The 20,524-nt window shown below is 53.1% G+C and overlaps 7 protein-coding genes across 7 annotated transcripts; 6 read left to right on the top strand and 1 right to left on the bottom strand.

The window, feature by feature from the left end:
* Nucleotides 1-143: 143 nt before the first annotated feature.
* On the bottom strand, nt 144-2,104 carry BJX67DRAFT_220303 (uncharacterized protein). Its single transcript, XM_071025732.1, has 2 exons — nt 1,717-2,104; nt 144-1,665 (listed from the first exon to the last, which is right to left on the bottom strand). The coding sequence occupies exons 1-2, from the start codon at nt 1,747-1,749 to the stop codon at nt 355-357; spliced, it is 1,344 nt and encodes a 447-aa protein (XP_070883433.1). The 5' UTR covers nt 1,750-2,104; the 3' UTR covers nt 144-354.
* Nucleotides 2,105-2,275: 171 nt separating this feature from the next.
* On the top strand, nt 2,276-3,197 carry BJX67DRAFT_220313 (uncharacterized protein). Its single transcript, XM_071025733.1, has 2 exons — nt 2,276-2,872; nt 2,932-3,197. The coding sequence occupies exons 1-2, from the start codon at nt 2,460-2,462 to the stop codon at nt 3,101-3,103; spliced, it is 585 nt and encodes a 194-aa protein (XP_070883432.1). The 5' UTR covers nt 2,276-2,459; the 3' UTR covers nt 3,104-3,197.
* Nucleotides 3,198-4,073: 876 nt separating this feature from the next.
* BJX67DRAFT_220253 (uncharacterized protein) lies at nt 4,074-5,495 on the top strand. The gene has a single exon (XM_071025729.1). The coding sequence runs from the start codon at nt 4,281-4,283 to the stop codon at nt 5,163-5,165; it is 885 nt and encodes a 294-aa protein (XP_070883431.1). The 5' UTR covers nt 4,074-4,280; the 3' UTR covers nt 5,166-5,495.
* Nucleotides 5,496-6,835: 1,340 nt separating this feature from the next.
* BJX67DRAFT_220289 (uncharacterized protein) lies at nt 6,836-8,045 on the top strand. Its single transcript, XM_071025731.1, has one exon. It carries the CDS (start codon nt 7,083-7,085, stop codon nt 7,872-7,874), a length of 792 nt encoding a protein of 263 aa, XP_070883430.1. The 5' UTR covers nt 6,836-7,082; the 3' UTR covers nt 7,875-8,045.
* Nucleotides 8,046-9,504: 1,459 nt separating this feature from the next.
* Nucleotides 9,505-10,322, top strand: BJX67DRAFT_220246 (uncharacterized protein). The gene has a single exon (XM_071025728.1). It carries the CDS (start codon nt 9,682-9,684, stop codon nt 10,147-10,149), a length of 468 nt encoding a protein of 155 aa, XP_070883429.1. The 5' UTR covers nt 9,505-9,681; the 3' UTR covers nt 10,150-10,322.
* Nucleotides 9,979-17,024, top strand: BJX67DRAFT_220274 (PT repeat family protein). The gene is made up of 2 exons (XM_071025730.1): nt 9,979-10,313; nt 10,377-17,024. Exons 1-2 carry the CDS (start codon nt 10,253-10,255, stop codon nt 16,475-16,477), a joined length of 6,162 nt encoding a protein of 2,053 aa, XP_070883428.1. The 5' UTR covers nt 9,979-10,252; the 3' UTR covers nt 16,478-17,024.
* A 501-nt stretch (nt 17,025-17,525) lies between these two features.
* BJX67DRAFT_383706 (uncharacterized protein) lies at nt 17,526-20,447 on the top strand (the record flags this gene model as incomplete). Its single annotated transcript, XM_071033506.1, has 1 exon — nt 17,526-20,447. The coding sequence occupies one exon, from the start codon at nt 17,526-17,528 to the stop codon at nt 20,445-20,447; it is 2,922 nt and encodes a 973-aa protein (XP_070883427.1).
* Nucleotides 20,448-20,524: the final 77 nt, after the last annotated feature.

Genomic DNA, 20,524 nt, shown 5'->3' with positions numbered 1-20,524 from the left:
ATTGCCTGGCTGCATCTCGGAGGAGGTGGGGAGCTCCGCCACATCAGGTTTCGCCACAGTGGCTTGCTTGCTTGGTCCGTGCCTGTAGATCTTTGCCCAAGACAAGGGATGCCCCAGAGTTGCTTAGATATACAAAGGCGGTGATATCCAGACGTGTTGATGGTATATTTCAGGGTACGTATCTCCGCTGTGCAGATGAATCGCTTGATCTCTCATCACTTGAAGAGCTGAATGGCTACCAGCACGCCGTGGTCAAGGTTCTGCGAACGAGATACGTGGAACGGGGGATTGAGTGGTGATCCATGAAAAACTATATCTCAATAAGATATTAATATCGAACGAAGACGATGCAGTTCAAGAAATGGACCCTAAGCGAGATTCAGTAGATATTGGCCGATAAGGTATTGGCCCCAGAGGGGCGCCCCATTTAATCAGCCTTTCACTGTCCCAAATTGCATACCCCCAGCTATAGTCCCGACTTTGCACACCTGTCACCAACATCTCCTCGAAAATGGGCTCGCTGGGCTCGAGGTCCGAGAGCCAGGCCTTTTGCCATGCAAGGTTCGGCCGTTCAATTTCAGGCAATGTGGCCAGCAGTGTCTGGAATCCGCTGAGGTCAGAGCCAAAGTTGAAACGATCTGCGGGATAGAGAAAGGGTAGGTCGACCCCGTAATTATGTGGAGAGAAATCCGGAAAACACGGAAAATATGGAGCCCCATTTGCAAGTACCAGGTTGCGCCGAGCTATGTACTCCTTCTCCTGAAGAAGTTTGAGAAGAAAACTCGGGCCAATAGAAGCAAGCGCCTGTCGTACTTCAATATCATGCAGTTTTAGATTATCGCAATCAACAACAGAACAGCTGGAAGGAGCACGCAAATGCTCTGGAAGAACTTGAATAGGTTTGGGCCCATATTGGTTTAGATCATTGGCAATTTCATGATAGAGCTCCCCAAGTCGGTCGTGAAAATGCTGCCACAAGCAGCTAAACTCCTCAACCTCCCACGGGGAAAGAGTGCCGAAGAAAATTTGCCAAGCTTCTTCATCGCTGAATTCTTTATCCCAGTCAGGCGTTTTTCGATGGCCCAAACTGTAGACGGGATGCTCGGTGGCTCCGAATAAATTACAGTGTGTTTGCAGCCGATAAAATGCCCGAAAGTAGCGTTGTTTTTCAATCTGGCTGAAACTCAGCGGTAGAATCTCGGTTCTCCATTTACTGGGATCCATCCACTCCGGGCAGGGTACGTTCCGGCTATAATCGTCTAGGAGAGAAACTGCAATTCTGTGCAGTTGAAGGAGATCGATAACCTCGTTGGTGTCCGTCGGCCTATCGGGAAAGGGTTGCTCTGTGGCTGATAGTTTTCCAAGGCGACGGATCTCTTCACTGCGCCGCCGGGCGTCCAGAAGTGCGTAGATGTTATATCGGTCCGATGGCCTGCCAGCATGGAAGGCCTTTGAGCGAACGGCAGCAATTGCTTCGGAGATTTCAACAAGCCCAGCATACTGATTGTGCAGAATATTTTCAAGAGCATCTTTGCGCACAAGGCGATATGCCTGGTGATAAGAGGGTGAAGAGAGGACGATCGAACGAAGCGAGTCCAAATCAGGCGCATTTAATAATATTTGCATGCGCAGCTCAATAGGCAAACTTTCGAAGGTTGTCTTTGCCTTGTGAGAAGTTAGTTAATCGATTGCTGCGGATGGGCCGTGGGAACCTACCATGCTGCTTTGGGCTGAGGTTGGGGAGTCCATGAGTCTGCGATTTTCGATTTCGGGTCTGCGCCGCCTTATGTAGCTGGCCTCTGCTGCCAACCAGGTTTCCTGAACCTATTCATCATCCGGGCAGAGATGATGAGAGAAACTTCGAACGTGACTCGGCGAGGCGCTTCCATGTCTTCCTTTCCAAATCACTGGGAGTCGTCCTCCCTGCCCCACTTTTCCATTCGAGCCGCCAGGTTGCTTTGGCCTCGACAGTCGAGCTTCAACCTCCAATCGATGAGAGCGGCCACTTCTCGGACGCCGATCCAGCAGCCACGGCGCGTGACGTTTCGGATATGCAGCCGCTCTGGAAAAGTGCTGCCCCTTACCAATTGATCCAGCCACCTCAACGCCTCAAACCGCTCATGATTCTATATACAGATGTTGGCAGGCGCGCGGCCCCTGCAGGGGCTTGAAGTCAGTTCAGTGGTGGCATTCTCCGTCCAGCGGAGTTATGGAGCAGCTATGGAACAGCACGTTCTCTACTTACTTTGCCCGGGATTCATAAAGAGGCTCATTGCCCTCTGTTTCCCTCAAACTTTCTCTCAACCAACTCATCGATCCTCGAGCAAAGCTATTCCTCTGCCCGGCTGCCTTTTCTCGATCTTGGTTCTGTCAATAGGCTTTCTTGGAACTCTAATTGCCCTCTCTATACTTGATTTTACTTTGCTTCTCTGCCACCCGCTTCAGCTTGTGTATAGACGATGACCGACTTCCGTAACCACAATTGGCACGAGCCAATCATGACGAGCAGAAGAGGCACTGACTCTGATTATGACCCTCGAAACCCTCGCGGTTCCCACCTGAAGGCACGGCCTGAGCCAAGTTATTACGGCCCGAACTTCCAGAACTCTGAGAAAGGGCGTTCGTCAACTTTTCACGATATCATGGCCCCCAAGATGCCCGTCCCTTATAAGAAGCGCCCAGAGGAATACCCCCCAAAGGTTGCGAGGGAGTACAATAGGTACAAGCTGTATAGCGACGCCCACGCCCAAGCTCTGCATGAATACAGGGTGCTCGATCCGTTGAAAGCTGGCCGAAAAAACTCCGAGAATCCCAGACAAACATGGAAGGAGGGGGTGGCCGTGGCCACAGTTTCGATAGCCGCGTCAAATAAGTAAGAATATCCTCATCCGCCAGAACGGACGATATATATACTCATTCAGAACTCCCTAGTCATGCTGCAGCTCGGACCGGTTTTGACCATAAGTACCCTTGGGCATATCATTCGGCAGAGAGCAAAGTCACCCATGTGGAGTCCGTTAATAATGCCCTCAAATCATCCAGAGGTATACGCCAGCAGCGAAACAGGTTAGAGAGAAAACTTGCAGGTGGCAGGCGAGGGTAGGCCCAATAGACTCTCCTCCACGCGCGAGAGGCACATATTCCAGAACAACGACTTCGGGGGATTTTTACTTGCCCCCCTGCTCTGATATCTTTGCTTTTGGGCTATCTTGTCTTTCGACCGTTGGTTGGGTTCTCTTGAGGATTCTGGCTTCATGCATTCTGCAATTATGGTTTTTTGCTTTTTGCTTCATGTACCTTATCGACGAGCGCAAATTCTTTCCTCACTGGATCCGTATACCTGTGGTCCAGTGGCTTGTCATGGGAATGTCAATTTGGCCCGTTAACGAAGAAATGTACAAACGGACGGATCTTGAAAGGATATGCAGTAAATGTTGGAGAGGTGAGATATGGGATGTGGAAAGGGCTCACTTATTGGCCGTTGTATATACTGTGTCTCTGTTGAATGATACAGTGGTAGTTGACGTGGGATAATGGTGCATCCATTTTGGGCTTCAAACGTCCTTGTAGAGATGTTTTAAGCACAATCCTCAGAGCTATGAAGTTTGACTTTGAGTCCTTCTGTGTTCTTATGGTAGTTCGTAGCGTGTGCTGTGATATGGGTTGGGTAGTGTGATGCATATGATTTTGACATAGTTTACTTGGTAGAGTTATTAATTGTTCAGAAAGCTCCAGACAGCAACAATATATCTTTAACCGTGGAGTTACTACTCTAAGGCGATATAGAAGTGGATGTTTATCCTACTAGTAATCTTCCTATTCCTACTACAGAGTCCGCGTGGTGGCAGTTGCACCCAACAATTGCACACCCTTGCCCCATATCAGGAATCGAACTCATCCAGCCGGATGACTCTTTTGCATATCCCGACCAGCAACTCCATGCCTACCTAATATTTCCATAATATTTTTTAAGGTAGTGATATGCATATACTTGATGTTATTGAATAGAGTTCGGCTGATGTCATGGGGATGATCGATCTTGAACTTGGATTCAACCAAGTCAGCCAACCTCAGCAGCTTCCTCAAGGTATCTCTTGCATACCAGAGGCTTTCTGATTTCCAATCTCAATACGATAGCTCGCGAGGAGTCATTATTATTACTCGGCGGCACTCTAATCAGTATTAAGCCGGCTACCTGACGAGGAGCGAGAACTACACTCGTACCTTAGCACTTACACCAGTCAGCCCTTGTTGCGCAACTATTTCTTTCCTCGGTGACAATGGCTGTGAGCTGTGATTCTGAGGACTCCGAAATGGAGCGCATCATCAACGCCCCCGGCCGCAGCTTCCTCGGCCATCTGGCGCCTTCCATTATCCCTCACTACCCGTACAGGGACCCCGAGCAGTTTCTCCAGGACTTTGAGCGAGAATGCAACCCCGGCGAACTGACTGACCACTGGTTCATGTTGACTGGAGTCACTCAGAGTGTATTCAACGACCATTTTTCTGAGCCAGAGTCTGGACCCTTCTCCCGCGGATGTGCTTTTGACCCTGATTTGAAACAGCTTTTAATCGCAATGCCAGAGAGCAAAGTACATGCGGTGGCAGCCACTGCATTTTCCAGAATGGTAGACCGTGCAACTCGGACTGTGGGGATGGAGTATGGATTGAACAATCTGGGGGCTGGGAGCTTCGAATCGGCAACAATGGGCATGAAACAAGCCGACACGGCTTGGCAGCCAATGCGAATCATCCCGGGCCGCGATTATCATTGGCCTACAATGGTATTAGAAGTGGCCCTGTCCGAAAGACGGTCCAAGTTGCAGTCCGACATTAGATGGTGGTTCCGTGCACCACCCCAAGCAGGTGCTGTTAGTATTGTCTTGACGCTGAGGATAAACAGGAACAAGGAAGAAATCATCATTGACAAGTGGGAGAGGAGCACTGCACCCGACCGTGGCCATCTCAAACAGCGCGTTGTTGTGTCTAGAAGCCAGAGAGCTGGCAATATTACCATTGATGGGGCCCCTCTCATCATCGGCTTCAACAACGTTTTCCTTCGCCCACCACTCACCCCAGAAGAGGTAGATCTTCAGCTCGACGACGAGAAGTTGGAGTTCATTGCCGAGATGATATGGAGTCGTCAGTACCTGGATACCCAGTAAAGCCTTCTAAAAGAGGCAGCATTTTGATTTCCATGGAGGAGATATGCTACAAGTCCTTGTACAACAGCCGCATGCTATTTTATGTAGTCTAGTTTCAGATTATATTTGACTGGCGATTGAGTGAGCACTGAGGCAAACCGGGAAAGAACCCAGCCCTGATTGATGCGACGTATCCAGGAAGAAGCGATCTGGCAGATATTCGCTGGATATAGCCAATGGCATAAAAGAACCCATGAGTGCTAGAGCTTTCTGTGAATCCAAAAGAACCAGGCTTCTAACAGTAGTGGAGCGTAAAAAATAGAAAAATCTAGGTGTACATAGGTAGATAACAAGGACTGGATATCAAACTCTGCAAGCTACAGGGAATCAGAAAGATAAAAGCGGATCAAGAATCATCGTTGCCAATTACTGGCGATCTAGAGATTTTTATCGTACTGCCTCGGGAGTTATGGGTGGAAATGCGGCTGCTTATGGCTTCAGTAACTGTCATTTCCAGTGTTAATTTCACAGGTCCTCACTTTCAAGTTGGAAGGCGATTGTTCAAAGAGCGTCCGAAACGGCCCAGCTTCGAGTGAGACATGAGCGAGGAGGAGTTCCCAAAAAAGAACGTTCATGTTCGAGTCCGTCAGACAAGGGTGGCGCCGTTCTCTTGCCGAGACGGGGCTGTGCGGTTGAGGGGACCGCAATCCTTCGATCAAGAATGGGGCTGCAGGAATGGAGGTGATGATGGGGGACGTGATGGGCTCAGCCGTGACGAAGAGAAACGGCCAAAGCTCCGTCCACAAGACACAAAGCCAATCAGTCCCTCCCCAGTGCCGTTCTGAATGTCATCATTTCAGCTCTTCTGGTCGCGTTCCTCGCCACAGCTTTCCCATTGTGCGTGGACGAGACCTCGACTGGTTCGCCTTCGGAAATGCATGCTTGATCGGTCGCCCGCCACTCCTGCTGCACAGACACGCACCAATTGGCAAATCAAGGCCTGCACTGGGGAAAAAGCAAAGTCGAAGAACGAGAATCCAACAAAGAAAAAAGGAAAAAACAAGTCGACTGGAAGGCCAAAGTGTAGAAGGACCTTCGACCGCCAGCGTTGTCCGCGATGGGTCCTCGCAGCGAGCTCCAACAACTCAGACTGAACGTCTTGTCCCAGGGCAGTGGTCCGCCCATTCCCCAGCCTGTTATTCGAAGGACCGCGAGGTGGCACCCCCTGACCGAGGGATATAATAAGAGGCCACTGTGACTGGAAGATGCTCTGGATGGCCCTCTTCTCTGAGATTTGGCCACATCTCGCCCGTGGCCGTATGAATAGGAACGGGATCCTCTGGGATTGTTTGTGGTTCGAAGCCCACGTCCGTTTCCGGCCATCTCTGGCTCACCACCGACCTCGATCCATCCGCTGTGGATTTGAGCGCGGCCTGACGTTCTTTTCTTTTTCCTCTTTTCCTTGTATTTCTTCATCCTTCAACCGGCTCGAATTGTATCTCAAACCCACTAGTTGCGGACGCCTGCCTTGCTGATACCCATAATCGCTGACCCAGGACACCACGGCCACACCAAGCATCCCGAGTGGACGGTTCTTGTTGGGACTCCCTTACTTCTTGCGGCGGCGCAGGGGGAAGGTCGCCGTCGTTTACGACCAGCGTTTTCGTCTGTCCTTTCCTCCTATTTCCCACTTCGCAGCATCCACCACTCACCTTGCGGTGAATTCTGGCCGTTTGGTTGGGCCCGGAGTTTCTGGGGTTACGGGAACACAACTTATAAGAGCGAACGAGAAAGACTGGAGGCCTGCCCTTGGTTTTTCATAATCGGTCACCGAAGGCGATTCGCAGACATAGAGGAAGAGCTCTTCGCTCTCTTCACGAACACACGTTAACACGCCAGGAGCGAGCTTGGCTTTAGCCAGAGAGCAAGGCGATCAAGATGCCTCCCAATGGCTCGTCATTTACAGCACTGAACCTTCCTGCAGATTTTACACTCCCACAATGCATGGAATACTTCACCCTCACCGCGGGCCCAAATACCGACCTCTGGCGCAAGCCGCCAAACGGCGATACTTCGACGGCGCCTATCGTGTTCACGTCACTACGCAGCTCCTTCCTAGTCGCGGAAGTCACCGTGACTGCGGACTTTGAGATGGAATGGGATCAAGGCGGGCTGGTTATCTTTGCCGGGGCCGCTCCCCAGCCGGATTCTTCAAACAGCGTACCCCTCGTGCGATCAAATCGATTCGGAGATAATACACAGAACGCTCACACACAGCCTTGCAAGTGGGTCAAGGCTGGCATGGAATTTTGCTCTAACACAGTCAACGTCTCGTCCGTCAGCGCAACGGCAGACGGAGCTGACTGGTGTCTCTCGCCACTCAACATACCGGATCGGGGGCCGTCCTCGGCCATCCACTCCCTCCGCATCAAACTCGAACGAGTCGGCCACTCCCTCTGGGTCTGGTATCAGATTCCGTCAGTGTTGCCGTTTGCGGTGACACCGGGAGCCGTGGGAAGCACATGGAAAAAGATGCGGGAGGTCACCTGGTTCTTCTATGGGGTAGAGGACAAATTCATCCACGTGGGAGTTTATGCGAGTCGACCGGCCAGTATACCGCGCAACGGGACGGTATATGACATGGCTCACCGGGCCGGGTCGAACTCTAATCCTTCGCCTGGAACCGGAGATAGCTTGGTGGTTGAGTTCGAAGATCTGGAGATCTTGTGATCGATCTTCTTCCGTCGTTTTATTCCCCGAATCCCTTTCTTGACCTTTCCTATTTGATGACCGAGATATGTTGAATGAATGCTTAATGACTTCTGCTTCTTGCCATTGGCTTTTTCTGCCCTTTCCCTCTTTATCTCATCTCTCTGACCAGATGACCAGTGATTCCCTTTGAGCGTATTGTGTGGACTTCCGGGGACAGCTTATGCTATTTCCGCCTTTTATTCTTGCCAAATAAAGTTTTAATGACAGGTCCCGCTGTTGAGCGATTTTTCTCCAATGTTTCCATTCAATCTTCTTAAATCAGGTGCCGCCAGCTTACGGAGTGAGAATCATGCTCGTTGATGGACGATACAACTCGCACGAACAATCGCATCTCTGGACCTCGTCCTGGGAGCTCAATGTCCATGGGTGTGAGTGCAAGAGGGAACAGTGGTAAATACGTGCGTTGTCGAGCCGAAGACTTTACTCTCCAAGTAGGGTACGTGATGATCACACAAATCTGATGTTGCGGGATTGGGAGGCTCATGAAAGTAGAGGGTCCCTTGCTCATCAAGCAAAAACCGGAGGTGAAACCAAACAGGTACTTACTTCCATTCCACTCGCTCCCGCGTCTGAGTCCGCGTGCGAACGCCTGTAGGACTTTTGCTGCGCTGATCAACAGCGCTAAACCGAGCCGAGCAGCAGCTTTCTCGGAAGTCTGGAGCCCCCAACGCAAAGTTAATCATCGAGGCCCGCTCCCCTCTGACGGGAAGCTTCTCCCCGCAAGCAGGACACCATGCTAAGCTTGCTTTGAGAGCGGCAGATTGCATCTCAGCAAGGTCAGCCATGAGACTGACCCTTGACTTGGGGTTTTCATGCCCAACGACTTGTTGGCTGGCGCATTTCCGAGTCAGTGCTCATATCGGGCGGGAGTCGCAAGCTCCTCGCGGATGAATTGCCCTGAAGCTTCGGCCCGAAAGGCCGAAAGAAGACTAAGGCACCCAAGAATTCTTTGCCGAGGATACCGCTGGTGCCATGGCTCGTGGGGTGTTTTGCTCCACAACAAGCACAACAAAGTCACAGACTCGCAGCTCGCGAAAACACTGCAGTGGATCTCCGAAGAATTCTTCAAAAGGCCAGGAGCTGCAAGCAAGTTATGCATTGCAGGTAAATTCTCTGCGGCTACAGTGTTTCTGAGTGCACAAGCGGTGTATTCGGAGTATGTGCATGATGTGGAGCGATGTCTGCGTATCCAGATCTCTTTTCAAGCTTGATTCTGTGCCTTAGTTCTGCATGATGCTGCGGAACACTCTGATATGGGCTTGAATTGAGGCGTTCCGCAGACAATCTGGAGGTCGACGGCGCATTCTCGCACACTTCTGCTTGGGTGACGATTGGGAGGACCGTGGAGCATGAGCCCGCGTGGAGGACTTGGGAGACGTGATGGCGCCACTTCGACTCAGGCATTCGTCCATCCCTCCCGCAATTCTGCAATCCCAGGAAAGACAACGTGATCGAGCGATGTTTCCTTGTATCTCCTCGGGTCGAACCGTAATTGGGCTCGAAAATATACTAAAAAGTCCAGTTGTTACCCGGGGTGTGATTGGTGCCCTCCAAGCGCCAACTCACCGCATTTTCCCTTGGGTGCTCACGATCTGCACCGGTCGTCCTCACCCCAGGACGAGCGACAACTCAGAGGTCCTCACCCATTGGGTCGAATCTGCATCGTGTGCGAGTGTGAACAGACTGGATCTTGCATTATCATCAGTCGTCGTCCGTGTAGACCCCTCCGTAGAGCAGCAATTTCACGTCGAGTGCAGCTCCAGTCATGAGCGCCCATTATTGTTTTGACTGCCCAATGCATCAAGATCATAATAAAGGTCACTGTGGTGATAACAAGCTGCTGCCCCGCCCGCTAACGGTGCTCTCCACTAGTGACAGTGCTAGTCACAGCCTAAAGCGCGTGAAGGTGAAGTTCTCACCTCAGTTCAGGCCTTGTGGTGACCTGGTGGTGTGGAGACTTGCATTTTTTACTTTTTTCCTTCTCCTCCTCAAGCTTGCTCCCTCCTCTCCCCTCCTTGCCTCAATTCTCTTGCTCTCTGCCATTGTCCTCTTGACGTTTCATCTCATAACCCCTCCATCGTCTCGTTCCCCTGCCTTACGTCTCCTAATACCCTCTTCGTCGTTCCAAGTTGACCTTGGGAAGCCGTTGTGTCTTGTCCTCCTCCACCCCGCATCCTCGCTCTGTACAATATATCTCGTCGTTCTCGTCAAGAATACCCGCTTCTCGTTTTGATTTTATTGAGTCTCTGTAAAGCTTGACTTCTGAATCAAGCTCGTTTGAATTGAATTTTCTGTTTTCCTGAGATTTTACGACTGTAACGACTGTTACGACGATAATGGCTGCACCCGTTGGCGAAACCATCGCTATTCCCATCACCAATGAGCAGTTAAAGAATGGTAAGTGGTTCCTGTTTTGTAATGGGGAAATCCCAGTGGCATGTCTTTCTGATACGCTTGAAGATGCGGGTATCATAAGTAGTGCCCTCGCCGTCGAGCCCACTGCAGCGCCCACCACGCCTTCGGCGGAGACCGTTGAACACGTGAGTGAAACAGTAGAGGCACCCGTGAAGGAAAACGGAATCATTCCGGCCGACGATAAAGAGAACGGTACCCAGCTACAAAACGGTACGGCATCGCTCGTGGAGAAAGAAGCTACTTCTGCGGAGGATCATGTTGTCGAAGAAAAGCCAGAGCCAATCCCCGAACCTTCCGCTATGCTGGATGATAAGCCTGCGGAACTCCCGGAGGACGTGACCGTTTGCAATGCGCCCGAATCAAACGGTATTGCCACCGTTGAGCAGGCGGCCGTGACTGAGACTCAAGAAGCCTCAAAGGAAGAACAGAACTTTCTTTCGGAGCCTAAACCTGAAGTCACAGTTGAGCCTGCGGAGAAGGTCGGCCCCGAGGAGCCGCGTGAGGAGCCCGAAGCTCCGAAGGAGCAAGTATCCCCTTCGGAGAACAATGGGACAGAGCTGGAGCCTGAGCCCGAAAAGGTTTCCATCATCTCGGCTTCAAAGCCAGACGAAGCTTCGACCAATGACCTGGAAGCACCAACCACGGAACCAGTATTAAGCGATGCCGCCGAGATCCATGCTGTCAAGCCATCCACTGCCGAGGGAACTGCTAGCGAGCCTATCAAGGAAGCTTTTGAAGCCAGTCGGCCGAGCGAAGGCAATGTAGCAACCGAGACTGTGGCCGAGGAACCATTTGCTGCTGCAGCAGTTGTTGAGCATACAGCCGAGCAGAATCCCGAGGACTCGGCGGTTGAGAAGCAGACAGAAAATACAGCGGGCGAGGGTTCCTCGAAAAGCCCCGCTGCCCAAGAGCTGACCACCGAGGTGGCGGCAGTTGAGGCACTTGCAGAAGAGGCCGCTGAACAGACAATTCCCGAAACTAAGGTTGAGGTGTCAGAGAAGACCGCAAAGGAGACTACCACGGAAGTCGAACCAGTGTCGGACGCAACTAAGAATGCGGTCGAGGATAAGCTGGAGTTAGGGGAGGTGAAAGAACCTACAGTCGACGACTCGAAGCCCGAGTCCGCGCCTGCCGTGATCGAATCTACTGCTGAGACTGCTGAGTGGGAGGCGCCTGAAGTCTCAGCGGTTGAAAACAAATCCGTTCCTGTCTCTGCGGCTGGGGAACCGGAAGGGGAGTCACTTGCTGCTGAAGAGTCTACTCCTCATTCAACCGTGCCTACCAACGGCCAGGGCCTAGAACTGGAGGAGAAGGGTGAAAAGCTATCCACTGAGAATGTTGCATCAGAGGAGTCGGTCAAGGAAGGCTTCGAAAGTGTGGCCGTACCCGCAGCGCCTGCGGAAACTACTGAGCCCACCGCGGACACTAAGCCAATTGAAATACCTATTGAACAGCGACCCTCGGAACTAGCCTCAGAGGCACCCACACAGCAAGCTGAGTCTGCGGAAGAAACTGCCGAGGTGCCGGAGGATAAAGGGGCTGCCCTTAAAACTGCACCACTAGCAGAGGTTCCCCAAGACGCTGCAACCGAGAAGTCGGTGGACGAACCCCAAACCGAGCAGGCTGTCACAGAGGGAACCGGAGAAGCGGGTGTAGAGCTGGAGAAAAAAGATATAGCCGTGAGCTCGGGCCCTGAGCTTGCCTCTGCTCCAGCCTATCCTTCTGCGGCCGAAAAACAGAGTGAACTTGAACCTCCAGTTGCGGAGGAGGCTAGCGTTGTCAGTCCCTCTTTAGAAGAGGCAGCGGAGGGATCGGAGACCGAACCACCCCAGGCTAAGGAGGGTGCTGTCATTGAGATAACTTCGCACGGCCAATCGGTAGAAATCCCGGAAGAACCAGGGAAGGAGGCTGCGACACAGCCCAATTCAGAGGAAACAACAGTGACTACCGAAGCTGTTGAGCCCGTCAAGGAATCTACTGAGGAGCCGATTGAGGAAGGAACCCAGGAATGCAAGGCCGAGGAAACAGTGACCGCGACTGAGGCTGCTGAGCCGCCGGAAGAATCTATAACTGAGCAACTAGATACCCAAGCACTGGCTACCGCAGAGAAAGAAGCAGCGGATGACGAACGCAAGTCAGAGCAGATATCAGCCATTCTTGAGCCTATTGAGCCTATTGCAGAGGCAGCTCAGGGCTCTAAAGCGGAGGAAACGACAGCCGTGCCTGCAACAGCTGAACTGGAAAAGGAAGCTACAGAAGTGTCTCCCGAAAAGGACACAACCGAGCAGCCGAAGGAGAAAGAAACGACAGGCGCGATGGGGATTATTGAATCAGAGAAGGGAGCTGTGATCTCTGAATCCTCTGTGGAGGGGACTGCTGAAAATGAGGCAGTTGAGGGGTCAAAGGTGGAAGAAACGGCAGTCGCTGCTGAACCAGATGAAGCTGCAAAGCAAGATACAACCGCCGAAGCCTCCATAGAAGTGCCTGCCGAACAGGAAATAGCAGATGAACAGCCTAAGACTGAAGCACTGGCAGCCGTTACCGAGTCCGTTGAGCCTGTGCGGGAGACCGCGGCCGAAGAGCCGGCTGAGGAGGTAAATGCCTCAGAGACGGCTGCTTCCACCGAGGAGCTGGTCAGGGAGGCTGCGCCGGAGGAACCGAAGGTTGAGCAAAGCACAGTTACTGTTGAGTCCGCTGAGTTAGTGGGGGCTCCAATCGAGGATGCGAAAGCTGAGGAGCCACCAGTGAGTAGCAAAGCTGCTGAAGAACCGGTTACAGAAACTCGAACAGAAGGGCTGGTAGCGGAGGAACCCTCTGGAGACAAAACTCCTTCCCCCGCGGAGCCTGAGAAGCAAACTGCGGCTGAGACCACCGAGGAGGAAGTTGTGGCAGTCACTGAGTCGGAGGGCGAGTCGGTGAAGAGACTCGCAACCGCGGAGGCCCCCACAGCACACCCAGAGCCAGAGGAGGAAGCTGCGACTGAAATCCCTGAAGGCGAGGGTACGGCAGTTAGGACTACGTTGCCTGAGGACCCTGTTCAGGAAACCTTAACCCCCGAAACCACTAAAGAAACTCCGTCGAAACGGGAGGATGCGGCAGCTACGACTTCGCCTGTCGGTGGCCAGGACCAGGAACCTGCCACCAAGGACCTTCCTTTAGAAGTGCCGACTAATACTGCCCAGAACGAACTGACAAGTGAAGAACCTGCAGGGAAAGCACCTACCGGTGAGCATTTCAAAATCGAGGAGTCTAAGACTGAAGAGCATAAACTGGAGGAAACGGCAACTTCGACTGCGACTGTTGAGGCGCCCACAGAAGCCCCTAATCCTGAAAATGGACCTACAACGGACGAGCCGAAGGTTGAGCAAACTTTAGCGGTTGCTGCGGACATTGTTGAAGAACCGACCAAGGAGGATGCCACCGCTCCGGCGGCTGCGGAGCCTGAACCCCAAAAGCTAGCTGTGGCAGAGAATACAGAGGGCGAGACGCCAGCCATGGTTACTGAGGCCACTGAAGTGCCGGCCACGGGATCCGGGATCGACGAAACAGTCGCAGAGGAGCAATCCGCTTCCCAGCATTTGCCTTCTGTAGTGGCGGAGTCTTCCTCTCTAGCGTCCCCCTCAGAAGAGGGTCCTGTGAAGGCCGAATCAGCGAACGACCCCGAGGGGGAGGCCCCAGTGGAAACCCCAGATGCAGCGAAACCCACTGCCGGCCCTGAAACTCAAGAAGCACCGAAGATACTCGTTGACGAAACATCGGCAATCGAGACTCGCGCTAGCGAGTCTGTAGAAGAGCTAGCAGAGGGCGAAGTGACGGTGACGGAAACCTCCGTACCCGAGACATTGCCAGAAACTTCGGCAGCTGAAGATCTCGCTGAGGACCTCGCCGAAGACCATGCAGTCACGGATGCTGATACCTCTGAGAAGCCACTGGACACGGAAACACCCACTGAGCAGCTGTCGCAGCCCATCACTGCAGAAGAGCAAGTTGTGCCCGCTCCAACCGCTGCCGAAGAGCAAGCTATTGAGGAGGCCGCACCCGAAACTCCCATGCAAGAAGTTTCTGCATCGGCGCTGGAGTCAGAATCCGAGAAGTCGGAAACTGAGAATCCTGCTGAAGCTGTTGTGGAGGGTGAAACCGCTGGGGTGCTCGCTGGGGGCCCGTCCGGGGCCGTGGTAGACAACGAGGCTACGGAGACGGACGCTGTGGAAGGCAGTCTTACTGAGACCCCTGACGCCCCAGTGGAAGTCAGCCAGGGGCAGATTGTTCCTGAGCAGGCGTCCACGGACGAGTTGCAGACTGAGAAGCAACAATCTGATGACCCCACAATCCCAGCCGTCGGCGAGGTACAAGCTCTTGAAGAATCGCCATCAAAGGGTATGGAGCAGCCTATCGAAGAGCAGTCTGCCGAGGAACCTGTGCCAAAAGAGCTACCTTCCGAGGGAGAAACTAACAAGGACACAACTGCGGTGCAGACAACCGCCGACGAGTCAAAACCCGCCGTACGGGAACCGGCCGTAACGGAAACTGCTGTTGAAAACCCTACTAGCGCGAAGGTTGAACCGGAAGAAACCCAACCGAGCACCGCAGCTGAAGAGCCGGCGAGCAAGAAGGCCTTCATAAATGCCCCAGCCAAAGATGAACCCACCCCAACAGAACCTCTGGCAGAGGGGATTATTCAAGAAGCTCCTTCTCCGAAGGAGGCTACCCCGGGGGAAACTATCTCGGAGACACCGATCACTGAATCTCCTCTCGCAGCCGAAGTGAAAGCGGCAGAGGAGCGCCCCGTCGAGGCAAACCTCGAAGCTGCTGAAGAACAGGTTGAAGAATTAGCTCCTGTACAAAAGGATTCGCCGGAGCAGGTGGCCGATCCCGCACAGCAGGAATTCATCGCAAAACCCGCTGTGACAGAAACATTTGCAAAGGAGGAACCTCCAGTCACAACAGAGCCACCAAACCCTCCTATCCCAGACACTCCCAGTGAACCTACTGAGGAAGAAGTGCAGGTCGTGGCAGTGGAAGAACCGTCTATCAATAAGCCAACTACTGAAGCTGCTCCAGCCGAGCCGGCTCAACCTTCTCACGCTCAGAAGACGACTGAAGAGGCACTGGCGGCCCAAGAGCCTACACCCAACTTCCTTCCGCTGAACGAAGCACCTGCGGCGAAGCTGGCTGTAGTCCAAGCGGAAGAGCGGCTCAATGAAGCGTTGAGCGCGCCGGACTCCCAAGCCGAGTCTTCTAAGAACACATTCCTAGAGGATCAAGCACCCGTCCAGCAGGAACAGCCCATTGCTTCCAAACCTGCTGCCACCGAGGAATCTATTGCACCTGTGGATGCAGCTGCGCACAGTGTCGAGGAGGGGGACATCAAGGCTCAGGCTTCTGAGAGCGCGGCTGGGGGCAACAAATCTACCGCCGATGAGGAGGAAGCTCTTCCTATCGCCGAACAACCAACCCAGAAAGCCGTCCCGGAGGCTATGGAAGAAGGAGAAGGCTCTAGCCCTATAGACAGCGTTCTATCCCATGGTGCAACCGCTAGCGGAGCGGCGGTTGTTGCGGTTGGTGCGGTTGCTACAGGAGCGGCCGCCATCACTAGTAGGAAAGAGGAGCCCGCCCCGGTTAAAGAGATCGAAGTCCCAGCTAGCCAATCTGAGACCGATAAGAATACCCTTGCCGTTCCCTCGGAACGCCAGCTATCCCGCAATGATGGAACAGGCAGCACGTTAAAGGAGCCCCCAACACCCGAGCCGGAAGCTGACCCTGCTCTCGCTGCGCTTGCTGGTGATGGTGAGGCTCTCCTAAGGAAACTTCAGCTCCCATCTACGGATCAGCTGCTCGCGTCTGCCGAGAGTGCTCCTCAGGACGCTAAAGACGCGAACCAAGAAAACGAGACACCCACGATCGTGAAGAGTGGCCCATCCACGACAACCCAACCAGCTCCGACCACCGGAGGCGCTGCGAACGAGGCAACAGCCAGCAATGGCGATGAAAACCCTCGATCCCCAAGCCAGAACCGGTCAGTCACTGCTGTTTCTCTTAATCACAAGAACGACAGTTGGTTGAGGAATATTCTGCGTGCCGTGTTTGTCAATTTCTTTGGTTCGATTTTTGCCCCTTTCCGCCGCCGCGGAAGGAGAGACCATTAAAGATGTTGCAAACTTGAATTCAGCTCTGGAGAACCGATTTTTATTTTCTGCATGCTTGATTTTGCGTGGACTAATGTGGTTCAGGGACCTGTTCTTGATGATCGTTATTGCTGCCCCCTTCCTGGCCTTCATCTGGCAGGCCCTCTATACCCCTGGAAGCGCATGATTTCCCAAATTACACGTTTGTGCCACTCATTTGAATCGACGTTACCCTCCCGTATTTGATGTCGAGAGATGAATGTCCGGATACTTCATCGCCTGCTTTCTTCGCTCTCTCAAAATGTTGCGCGCATTCGTGCAATCCCTGTCGATTGCACTAGTTTACCTTGCGAGTATGTAATGATGACTTGATGTTTGATGATAGTTGATGATAATGAAGACTTTACCCGCCATCTCTTCCTCTTCTCTTCCTCTTCAGCTCCTCTTCAGTAGACGACGTCCCCGCTCACGTGCTCAACAGGCTCCTATACAGGCTTTCCGGCCATCAACTCCGAGCCACATCAAAGAAGGTTGACGAGGCTTCCGGTCCAGAGCATTACGACAACATGATAGAAGCTGGTGTTATGATGGAATGCCTTTCCAAATCTCGAAGCTTTCTTTCTCCTGCTACACCGCCAGTGGAAGAAATGCGCGCTTTCTCACCCACTCTTAATGTGCGCATTGGGAAGCCCCATCACCCCCCCAACAGAAGCAGTGAGCAATTCTTTCTTCTTCTTTTATCGAATTTCACCTTTCCTGACTAAACATCTCTCAGAGTTTATTTGTGCGTGGCTCTGCCGCCGTTCAGAGTTGCATGGTTATTCACTTCTCCCTAGTCACCCCAGCCAACCAAACCCAATAGCTTTCAACCCTTCATCTTCCCTTGACACAAATACCACACTTCTTCTAGAGGCATCAAGACGATTGAGCCGGGGGCTCTGTTGTCTGTCATGTCTCCAATGGAAGGAAACGCCTGGGCCCAGATGAAGGCCAAAGAGCGAGAGAAACAGCAATCTGACCCTGATAGAGGCAAGTATTTAGCTTCGCTTCCGGCCCAAAATAGACAGCGATGAATGAAGTTAACTTGGATCAAGAGCCTACCTCCAAACCCACCGCCGCTTGCAAATTTTCGGGTCTCGACTACGACGCTGAGCTTGCTCTCCCAATGCCCAAGCCGCGTCACGCACGTCCCGAAGAGATGCCGTCTCCTACCCCGAAACAAAATGTGTTGGCCATGCCTAATTTCACGAAAAAGAGGTCTACCACCGAGCCAGCTTTGCCCACTGACAGTAGCCCAAAGACTGAGCCTTCTGAAAAGAAGAAGTCGAAGGTGGCAACGCTACGATCAAAGTTCAGTCTCAAGGACCTTGGGAAGGAGTTTCGCAAGGAGATCCCACCATTGAGCAGCCTGCCCAAGCTTGGTGGTGGATCGGGTAGCGAAGCCAAGCGTCCTTCTTCTGATAGCGAGAGTCGGGATGAGTCGTCTCATAGCTTCAGTGAAGCCAGGTTGTACGTTCCCAAGACAAGGAAGGACAATGTGCATCCTAATTCGGCTCCACCACAAACCTCTAGCTTCGATGAGGCCGCAAAGAAGGAAAAGCGGTCTCAGGACAGCATCCTATCTTGTCCTTCAATGTCGACTCTCACGAAGGGCGACTCCAACGGAAAGAACGAGGGAGGATCCAAGCATAGCCTGCTTCACGTTACCTGCGCCACAAACCCGCACCTCGAAACCTTGCTGCTCGATGGGTCGTCTCCTGCAGCTCGCACCGGCGAATGCAATAACACGGGCCAACCGGAGATCATCGAGGTAGAGCCTCGAATGTTCAGTCTGAAAGCTGAAAACAATGACTCAAGAGGGCCTTCCTCCCCTCAGACCCCGCCCCTTTCTTCCCAACCAGTGGACAGCACAGAGTACTCGCCATCCATATACGATACCCCAGAGCGAGGGGCCCCAAAGACGTCCGAGCCCTCACTGCCTGAGAAGAAGGAGACGCAAAAAGCACAGCATCCTCTTATTGTTTCCTCTTCCAGTTACAAAGGGAATACTCATGAACCACAAACCGACGACCAGCTTTTCATGAACCCACGGACACCGCCTCTTCCTCCAACCCTACCTCCCAAGGCCAAAGGTCGAGGGGAACAGAGGAACGATCACAACCATATCCCAGTTGACGATAGCCAGTTCTGTGGCGGAGTGACAAGCCACGGGGGATACGCTCCTCCACCCCCACACCCGGGCTACCAGAACACCATGACGCTGGAGCAACAGCTGGCCGGGCATGTAGACTCGCTACACTATCACATCAATTCAGCGGCCTTGAGAGTCAGCAGAACTTTCGAAAACAGCAACAACTGGACTGCGGACCAGATCCTGAGGCAGATCGAGTCCATGTCTGATCTTGCTCGTGTTATCAACTCCCGCACCGCAACTGAGGCAGACATCGTGAAGGACTTGCCCCAACTCGTGAGAGAGGTCCGTCTTCATATCAATGCGGTCCAGCAGGAGACCTACCAGCTGGAAGACAGGATGAAAATCTTCGTCCAGCGGGAAATATCCCAGTTGAAAGCCGACCTGAGCAATTTGATACTGTCCAATTCAAACCCGGCTACCCTCCAGACTCCGAGCTTCAGACCAGTCGGAGTCGACGCCTCCTACCAAGGAGGCCAACTGTGGCCCAAGCCCACCAGAGACGGTAACAAACAAGCCCAGTACCAGAACAAGAGAAAGTCGCGGCAGATGCCGGTGAAACGAGACGACTTGGCGACCAACAAAGTTGACAATAGGAAGCCTACAGCAGATCCCGACCAGGAAAACAATCCTGGCCCTGTTAGACAAGCTGAAACTGCCACAGGCAATCACTCGTCCGAAAATGGCCCGAGAGATAACATCCAGATACCCACCGTTGCCTTCTGTGCCACCGAACCCAAGAACGACAACGCTCCCACCCCCGTCCCGGCCAAGCGGGCAGTATCGAGAAACCAGGACGAAGCGTCATCTGGAAGCCCCGAGTCAAAGTCCTCCAAGGTACATATTTCAACCCCCCTGCCTGTCGCCGAAGGGAAACAGAGCCTGGAGAGCAACCGCACACCGGCCCTACAGCGTGAGTCTGATCACCAGCCCCGCAGTGCTTTTAGCAGTGAAGACCTGAAAACCCCCAAGAAGAAAGGCATGTTCAGTTTCCGTCGACACAATGGTGACAATACCTCGGGAAACAGATTTCTTCGCACCCCCCGCCGCACGAAAGAGGGTAAGTCGACCAGCGAACAGAGTCAAGTCTCTCGTCTCCCAGTTTCAACTACTACAACCTCACTCGCTGCCTCTACCCATTCGGCTCCAGCGGCCGCGCCAACTTCGACCGCCATTGTGGGAGCGCAAATTCGCAGAGAAGTCAGCCCAAGTCGAGTCCATCCTGCGTTCCGGAACCCGCACCAGAGGCAGATAATGCTGGAGCGCGAGCGCCACCTTGCTCAAGTCAACCATCAGATCCATGGCCACGGATACGGACAGGAATATGGACAGACACATAGCCACCCCCATCCCCTTCGCGTCTCGCATTCCCACCACAACTTCGACGCTAGAGTATCCGGATCCAACCACCTCCCCCTGCCTCCCCTCCCTCCAGCATTTGTCACGTATGAAGCCACCGGGCCCAGATACGCCTCCGGAATATCCGTCGCGACCGCTTCATCTTCATCTTCTTTCCAGAGCATGAGAGCGTACGAACCCAGCCCTTACTTCCCGCACTCATCTTCGACTCCTCAGCTCTCCTCGCCCCCTCATCCTCCACAGGGTCAAGGACAGAGCGCGTCGCAGCATTACTTGTGTCCACCGCCTGTCCATGGCCATGGTCACGGACCCAGCCCACTCTCTGGTCCAAGTGAGTTTGGCGGCGTTGAGCGGAGTGAAACCGACATTGAGAATGAGAAAGGCAATAGTAATGGCCCAGTCGAGAAAGGGGATGGCCACCCAACTGGCAACTTCTTCTGAGCTTGTTTAGTTCCGTGTCTCTGGCCTTGGTGTTTTTCACTTTGGGGTTGATCGGATGGTTGGTGTTGTGTTGCGTT

The sequence above is a fragment of the Aspergillus lucknowensis genome (assembly GCF_044049455.1).
Source record: "Aspergillus lucknowensis strain CBS 449.75 chromosome Unknown BJX67scaffold_40, whole genome shotgun sequence".
NCBI classification, from domain to species: domain Eukaryota; kingdom Fungi; phylum Ascomycota; class Eurotiomycetes; order Eurotiales; family Aspergillaceae; genus Aspergillus; species Aspergillus lucknowensis.
The sequence above is the reverse complement of the archived record's forward strand: the minus strand, read 5'-3'. Positions and strand labels throughout refer to the sequence as shown.